The 8,624-nt window shown below is 45.3% G+C and overlaps 1 protein-coding gene across 1 annotated transcript; it reads left to right on the top strand.

Moving 5' to 3' along the window:
• The first annotated feature begins 1,375 nt into the window (after positions 1-1,375).
• On the top strand, positions 1,376-7,339 carry LOC143211123 (uncharacterized). Its single transcript, XM_076428583.1, has 2 exons — positions 1,376-6,754; positions 6,857-7,339. The coding sequence occupies exons 1-2, from the start codon at positions 6,409-6,411 to the stop codon at positions 7,114-7,116; spliced, it is 606 nt and encodes a 201-aa protein (XP_076284698.1). The 5' UTR covers positions 1,376-6,408; the 3' UTR covers positions 7,117-7,339.
• The last annotated feature ends 1,285 nt before the right edge of the window (positions 7,340-8,624 follow it).

Here is an 8,624-nt window from a genome sequence, read left to right as displayed (position 1 = left end):
CTGTCCGCACGTGAAACAGGAACCCCTTTCTCTTGCTGGCTTCGTACAATCAGCTGAGAAGTGACCCGGCTCGTTGCAATTAAAACATCTCCGCCCGGTGCTCGCTGATCCTTGTCCTTCCCTCGGCGATGGCCTTCCCGATCCTTGTCCTTCCCTCGGCAATGGCCTTCCTGATCCGACAGCTGAAGGGCCTGTTGTTTGGTGGCGTATGGGTGGTCTACCGGATCCATCCAACGGTGTGACTTTACCCGACAGCAAAACTCCTTCCGATAGTCGCGGTCTTCCCGCCGGCAACTTGACGTTTGTGAAAGCCGTCAGTATTTCATCCACGGACTTATAACACTGCACCTTAGCTTGTATTTGCAATTCCCTATTCGGTATACCGTCAACGACGTAGCTAAGTAATTCTGTTTCCGAAACAGGCACTCGGTTTGCAAGGATTGTCTTATCATGCACGTAATCGGCGAAAGATTCTTCCACGGCCCATTTCCTCGTTTCAAGCTCGCGTCTCAAACATAAAGGATCTAGTCGTTGCCCGTACAGCCTCTTCAACTCTTTCAAAAGCTCATCGGTACCTAATTCCACACAGTCCATTCTAGAATGATACCACTTCAATGCGCGACCCGTCAATCTGCTACACACTAGAGCTTTCGCTTGGTGGTTGTCCAACTCGTACGTCGACAGGAGTCCTCTCACCTGTTTCTCCCACCGGTCAAAGTCCTTACTATTCCCACCAAATTCACCCACTATTTCTTTCAACTCTTGCCACTTCTTCACTCTCGTCCGTCCAGATGCGCTTGCTTCTGATCTTGGCGTCTCCCGTAACAACGCCAATTCTCTTCTAAACAGTTCGTTCTCTCGTACAACAACGTCTCGTTCTCTCCTTAGAACGTCTAATTCGCGTAAAGTTATCTCGTCCACCAGCCCTCTCGTATCGGGTCGATGGCGAGTCTCGTCGCTCGTCCCCGCAACCGGTTCTTCCGTACACCCATCATCTGTCATAGCTAATTCTTCCACTGTGACACCAGCACCCAATAAACGTTTTATCAGTTCGGCCTTCGTACCAGTCGATTGCAAATTCTTGGCTTTCAGCTTCTCTTTCAGTTCCGGTACCGTAAGAGAACAACTCATTTTAAAGCGACACGGTATGAAATTTCACACAAATGTCCGTCACGTAACTTCACGTAAAACCGACTTGAAATTGAAATTGCAAAACGACTGTCTCAATCCCACTTCTGAAAATTATAAGGAGGCTCGACACGGAATTCAGGCTCGATACGGAATTCATAAAGATTCGACACGACGTGTTATTTCGTTGATCGCTCGCAGGGGACTGTCTCTTTTTATTTTTAAACAAAATCACAACGTAAACATTAACAAAACATTAACGCAATCAATAAAAACATATATAACAGTTGCAATCAATAAAAACATATATAACACTTGCAATCAATAAAAACATATATAACATGCACACTTACATCATTCTTACAGAAGTTAGATAAAACGGAGAAGAGGATAAACATACGCTGGATGTACAGGAAAAAGAAAGAGAGCTATACTTATGTGTACAGACTCGCGAAAGGTCGCGCGTTACCTTACGAAACTGAGTGGGAATCAGTTTCGCGAGCAAGCCAAGAAAAGCAAAAGTTTAAAAATAAGAAAATAAGATTAAATACTTCATAAATTTTTAAGCAGAATGATTAAGAGAGACAAGGCCCTGCGAGGGCTCGCTCGCGGAAGTCCATATCGATGCCCAATTAACTGCAATGAAGGGGTTTAGTTATATAAATAATACACAGTATAAGAAGTTAAAAATTTCGAATTCCAGTTGGTACAAGGTACAATAATTAGATTAAAGGAACAATATAAATTATGAATAGGGGTATTAACAGAATTGACCCCACGGTTTAGTTATTATTCAAGAAAGTAAATTTTAGAGAAACAAAGACAGATAAACGACGACCCAGTCGAGCAAAACAAAGACAACGATACTTTTAAATTGGAATTCGGAATCTGAGGAAAGGTAAAGTCCTTGGCTCCACCAGGACAAGCCCGCTGGAGGTCGGGACTTTGTTTTTCTTCAATAACCGAAATATACAGGGGTTTTTCAAACGACAGGCTATAGGTCGAGTCTAAATAATAGACTCGACCAACGATCTTTTTCGAAAACAGCAGGAAGGGGAATACGGAGACTCCGAAGCCGCCTAGCAACTGATTCCAGCCAGAGCGGTTTGAATTACTGTGGAGAGTGGACGCGTTCTCTTATCGTTTTCGTTCTACCACAGTGAGCATAGGAAAGTTTCTTTTTCTTTTTCGAGTTTTCTATAATAACAAAGAGTGTGATAATTGATAGTAAGAGTTATACAAAGGATAGTAGCCCTCGACAGGTGCTCTTCCGAAGCCAGTCGGCCGCGAGTGCTGGAGGACGTTAGCGGAAAGCGTGGGTGGTTTGTGGCTTTTGGTGGACGTTTTCCTAGTGCGCGGTACGGGGGCGAACGAGGGGCACCCCCCGGGGAGGAACCCCTGAGAATTTTTTTTTTTTAGAGTTTTTTAGTTTTTTAGTAAAGTTTGATCCGATTCTGGGTAATAACGGTTTGTGGCTGGAACCATAAGTTCCCGGACTCTTTTGCAGAGCAGCATACGGGAAAAGTCCGGAGAACTTCGGGCCAAATTTTTGGCCTCAAAGTTTCCGGACTAAAGTAAATAATATGATTTTAGGTTCGCCCTTTTAGGGATAGATAAAGAATAGTGAGGTGAATTCAAATCCGATCAAATTTTTAGAAAATTCAAATTTGGAGGAGTCTGAAAACTTTAGGTCCGTCGTAATTAGTGTGACCGGAAAGTTTCCGGACTCGCGAATTTTCAGGGAAACTTTGGGTGGACGACATCCGTAAGGATCAAGGAAGCCCAAAAACCCGGTTTTTGTTTTCTATTTTTTGATTTATTTTTTTGGGATTTTTTGGATTCACCTAGAATTCCGGGAATTTTGAGTTAATGAGAGTGCGTGATTAGAGTAAATTAGGTTAGGTTATTTGCGAATCGTAGCGTGCGAGTGCGTGTAAACAGATTTCTGTATTAGGTGATGGTTCTTTTCCTGAATAAAGAAGGAAATATTTATTTAAAAAAAGGGGGGGTAGTGGTTGCTCCGGGGTTTCCTCTTCCAAGGGGGGAGAGTGGGTCGGAGGAGAGGGTGCAAGGTGGGATCGTGTTGCAGGTTGATGGCGTTTGTGGGGAAGGCGGAAGATCATTCCCTCCCACTACCGTGTCGGTGGTACTCTCGTTTGCCGAGTCGGAAGACGAGTTGTCTGTCAGCCACCGGAGAAGCGGGCTTGGGGGGGGGGGCAGGTATAGATCGGAGATTTCTTCTTTCGGGCGGTGAGGTAGCGTCGTTGCTCTCCCGAGTGGGCTTGAAGGTGGGGTCATCCGACGCTCGCGATGCTGAGGAGGATGTCACATCTTCCGACGTATCCCAATATACGGGGAGGGCTACTGGGTTACGAGACAGTGCGTCCGCGTTGGAATTTGCTTTCCCCGGCTTGTATACTGTAACAGACCTACGCAAAGTAGAACTGTTACGAACAAACCCCTGTCAAACCTCCACCGGTTATACACGACAACGCGAATCGAATAACGTACCACCGGCTTCCTATCAACATAACGAGTATAAGAAGTTATACGTCACCACCAAAATACCGCACCGCACCACCATCCCTTACCACCAAACCATCCCTATAAAAGCCGTCGCGAACTGATCATAGGCACCTGAGTCTACCAGTAGCCATCCAGGAATCACCTCGTGCGATATTCCAGTGCTCTGAGTATACTACCTGTAACCGTTGTCCACGTCTCCGCCGCCGACTTCGAGCCGTGCTCTACCTCGAAACAACCGGTGCGTCACCGGTCTCTTTCGCTAGGCGCGTCGCCTCCGAGAGTCGACGAACAATAAGCGGTGCGTCACCCTTTGACTTCGTCGGAGAACCACCTGTCCAGTTATCCTGTCTCTCCGCTGGTGCGAGTTGTACTCCACCTCGAACATACCCGGTGAATCACCGGTAAATTCCGTGAGACGCGTCGTCCACGAAATCGGCCGAACTAAAAGTGATGCGTCACCCTTCGACGTCGCCTAAGAACCGCCTAGAAAGTCACCCTCGTGAGGCGAGTCGCCCACGAGGCCAGTCGAGAAAGACAAGGTGCGTCACCTTGACCGAACTCCCTGAACGACTGTCCGGAGGTACCTCGATGACCCGTGCGTCACGGACATCGAAGGACCACGAAAACCCGGCCTAGGTAGGGAGATCACGACGACAGTCGTGATCTAACTCTACTCCTGTCCATTCTGCATGCGTCCACCACTTACAGGTTCAGGTAGCACACTCACGGTCACACGTTCTAAAATCACGGGCACCGTAGCATTAACATCGCGCACCGTATCCTGAGGCACCGTATCTTACGCGTCTGAAAGGCAGCGAGCATAATTATGTTTGCCCGCAACCGACTCGTCAGTTATTTCACCCGTACCGATTCCGTTCCTCGCGCCGTTTACTCCCTTCGTCGTTTAGGACCCTGGATCGGCGAGCAGTTCAGCACCAAGGAGCACGGACGCGAGGAAACCGAACGACGACGAAACACACTCGTTACATGATAATTGGTGTGTATGTGTCTAATCTGTAGGTTGAATATTCTATGTCTTCTATCGCAGGGTGTTTTATGTTCAGTTATTGGGGGTTTATGTTTTTCTCTTTTCCCCTTTTCTTTTCTCTTTAGGGATTTTGTGTGGGTTGGGCAGTTCTCGGCTTAGTTTCTTTCGCCGCTCTGTTCCCTCCCAGTCGCTCACAATCGTCCCCCATCTCTACCGATTTGTATTTCTCTGATTGGTGTTATTACTGGTCCAGAGCTTTCTTATTGGTTACATTATCCCTTCTACTGTGGACTCGTTTTGTCTTATACGTGTGTGTTGTGTGTGGTTACTATGGTGGGGTCGTTGGAGTATGCGTAGTGTGGTAGTCTGGGGAGGCGCATGTTGTAGGTGGGGGTGATGTGTTATGAATATGGTGTTTCGTTTGAATCTTGTTCGGCGCCTTAGTCTCTTTTGAATCCTTGTCGAGTAGAAGACTTTTTACTTTGTTGCGTGGTTTTTGTGTTCAGAGTTTTGGATAGTGTGTACGCTGTCGGGGTGTTCCTGCGGGGGTCAGGGTGAAGCAGATCGCCACTAGGAAGGAGGCCGCTCGGTATCAGGAGTTTTGTACTTCGGTTGTGACCGTGGGTGCTAAAATTTGTTGTGCCTGTCGGCATGTTGTATATAGGGCTGCAGGGAATGGTTCAAGGGGGGCTAATCCATCCCTTGGTGGATCTGGTACCCCCCCCCCCCCGGCTCATAATCGGCCCTCTGATGCTTCCGGGGTTGAGTTCCCGTTATTATGTGCTGATGAAGTTCCCGGTCGCTGCCTTATATGTCCGGCCACCCGACAACTAGTTCCGGTTCCTACCGAGGCCCGGTTGCAGATTTTTCGAGGACGAAGGATCTATGTGCGTGAGGATGCACACTGTTGCCCGGAACATTTATCCGCCCAGGCCTTTGTTATTTCTGCTATGTGCGATGTGCGGGTCAGTGCATCTCATTGTGTGTTAGGCCCTTGTGAAGTTGCTCGGTTTATGGGGGAGCTGGCGACGTGTACTGTGTGTACATTGGATGATCGTGTTGGTGATAGGACCTTGTCTGATGAACAGATAAAGGTCCTTACAAGTTTGACTTGGGAACAATTGCGGTGTTTGGAGTCAAGGCTAGGATTATCGAGAGATCGCAGAAGGCGTTCTACCATGCAATCTTTAGTTATATTTCTATATAAGCTATGGAGCGGGAGCTCGCATGAAATGACACAAACTGTTTTCGGACTCTCCCATCCGCGGATAGTGTTCGAGTCGTTCCATGAGTGCATTTCTGCGTTTAGTCGGAATGTATTACCATTGGGGTTTGGTGTGGGTGCCAAAACGCGAGAGGAGTTGTTACGCAACGAGACTACTTTATTTGTGAGGCGTTGTTTTGAGTTACGAGATTATTGATTGTTGATGGTACTTACATCCGCCATCAAGTGAGTGCCAACGAAGAGTTCAATAGAAGGATGTTTAATGTGCAGAAGCAGTCTCCGCTTGCAAAGCCGTTCACAATTTGTACTACCACCGGTTATATCGTGGACATCTCGGGGCCTTATAGCGGAACCATGGGTGATTCCGCTATACTTAAGAGAATTCTATCGGATCCAGACGGACTAAGGACTCTACTTCGACCGGGGGATGTGTTTGTAGTTGATCGAGGTTTTCAAGGTGCCGCACAGTATCTTAGAGACTGTGGATATACTGTGTTAATCCCTGCGTGTCGGGGTCGAAGGACTCAACTTACTACATGGGATGCAAATTTGTCGCGGTGTATCTCCAGGGTTCGATGGGACGTGGAGGCTGTACATGGGGCAATCGGGCAGCGTTTTAAGTTGTTATTATCATCGCCTGGACAATAGACTGTTGTGCAAGATAGCGGGTTATCTTTTGAACGAGTTTGGTGCCCGTTTCGTTACCGATTCGGAAACCTCTGTACCTGTGGAACAGCGGATGGTCCTGCGATGTGTCCGAAAGAACCCCCTGTTGGACATTTTGCGATGTGAAGTACTGGAAGAGAGGGAATATGGAGTTTACGATGAGACATGCCTTGCCGATTTCCCTCGGCTAACCGAGTTTGATCTCTTGGTACTTTTCGCTGGTGAGTGCTAAACCTGTTTTTTGATTTTGTAAACATTGCTTTATGGGTAGATATATATATGAATATGATGTGTTACTATTAGTTAATTCATTATTGTTCTAGGTTCGTATCAGTATAATCGAGCCCGTAACGGTTGTGCTGATTTGGTCGGCGGGTGTCCTGTGCCCGCCTTATCTTATTATAAGCTTGGCCGGGATCTGGTTTCAATCAAGGTGCCTTCTTTTACTGGTCCTGCCAGCGGTTATCAGTGTGTGATCCAATATACCCCTATTCGTCGGGGTGTGATGCTGTGCAAGGATACATCTGTAGTTGCGTGGGTGGGAGGCGATCTGTGGGGTGCTGTACCCATTTATCGGTCTTAATTTATTATTTATCTGTTGGTCGTTATATATCTTTCGCGCGTCCATCCGATTATCTAAGTCGTTTATTTATATAGATTGTTAGTTATAGTTTATATCTAGTTATGTAGAGTATTTTCAGTATTTTGTAATTATTATGGTTTTTTTTTCTTATGATATTAGATGTCCTGTTATGTTCTTATGTATTTGATTTTATTTTACTGTTATTTTGTTGTTGATTTTTTTTTAATAAATCGCATCTTAGCGGACGGCTTACCCGTCAATAGTTGTATTTCTTTGTTATCCCTATCTTTCGTTGTTAAGTTAATAAGTCTATGCGGGGCGGCGTTCCTGTATCCGTTTTGTTGTGTTATGTAGGTTTATTATTCTCTAGTTTCCCTTTGTTGTTTTGTATATTCATACGTATGTATTGTGTGTGTGTGTATTTAGTTATTACTATGTTAGTCTTTAGTTTCTAATTTTCAAGTCTGTGTGTATGGATTCTGTCGTGTCTCTTAGTGTGTGCTCTTTTCCCTATCCTTGCTTAGGTTTATTATTATTATTATATTTTTTTTTATATATATATTTTATTATACAGGGTGTCTCAAAATTCCCTCGAGAGTCGAAAATGGGAGGTTCCTGAGATCATTTCAAGCGACATTTTCCTTTGAAAAAATGTCGTCCGCGGCTTCGTTAACTAGTTATTAACGAAAAACACGGACCAATCAGAGCGCGAGCTAGACGCGTGCAGCCCGGCGCGCCGGCAGCTGTTGTGAGTGTCGGTGGCACGCCGCGATGTCGCAACGAACAAAAGTTTCTCGATGATGTGAATCCTATCCGATTTCGATAAGCTTTGGATATGTTGTCAATACCATGATTCTGAACAACATTTCCCTTTACGGTTTTTGTCGGTCGGCTTTAGTTTACGATATTATTGTAAAAATTTGTAATTGTAAATCGATCGATGTACATACTATCTCCTTGACGATTTCGATGAGCTTTATTTCAAAGGAAAAAGATATTTAAAACATCGAATTTATAACATATTTCAAAGTCATCGAAATCGGTGAGTACCCACATCATCGGCAACTTTACCCGAACGATAGAAGAAGCACAAACTTATTGAATTAAAAACTCACTTATTCAGCCGTAAATCCATTTGACTACCACATACAACCACCATACTTTCACATAATTGTTGAACTCGTAGCACACTTTTATAACTCGTATCGATATCGAACGAAATTACTTACTCCGACGCGGAAAGAGTTCGATGCTCTTCGCGATGCCGCGCGAAACTGTGCTCTCCCAGCGTACAATGTATTCGATGAAGGCGTCGTTTAAAACAAATGAAATCGTTCCCAAGGAGATATTGATTTTTCGAGAATCATATGGCATTGATTTTTCGAGAATCATATAATATGATTCTGGAAAACACCGATTCTTGACGAACGAACGATGCCATGGACGAGATATCTCGTGTATCCTTATTACACAGCATCGTTTCTTCGACATCGCGGAAACGAGATATC

Source organism: Lasioglossum baleicum, chromosome 8, assembly GCF_051020765.1.
Source record: "Lasioglossum baleicum chromosome 8, iyLasBale1, whole genome shotgun sequence".
Lineage (NCBI taxonomy): Eukaryota > Metazoa > Arthropoda > Insecta > Hymenoptera > Halictidae > Lasioglossum > Lasioglossum baleicum.
Note: the sequence above shows the minus strand (reverse complement) of the source record. Positions and strands in the feature narration are given on the sequence as shown.

Bases quoted from the DNA above. Each gene is read 5' to 3' on its own strand.
- LOC143211123 (XM_076428583.1), top strand. From the start codon at position 6,409: ATGCAAATTTGTCGCGGTGTATCTCCAGGGTTCGATGGGACGTGGAGG. The intron at 6,755-6,856 runs GTGAGTGCTAAA...TTATTGTTCTAG, and splicing joins TCTCTTGGTACTTTTCGCTG to GTTCGTATCAGTATAATCGA.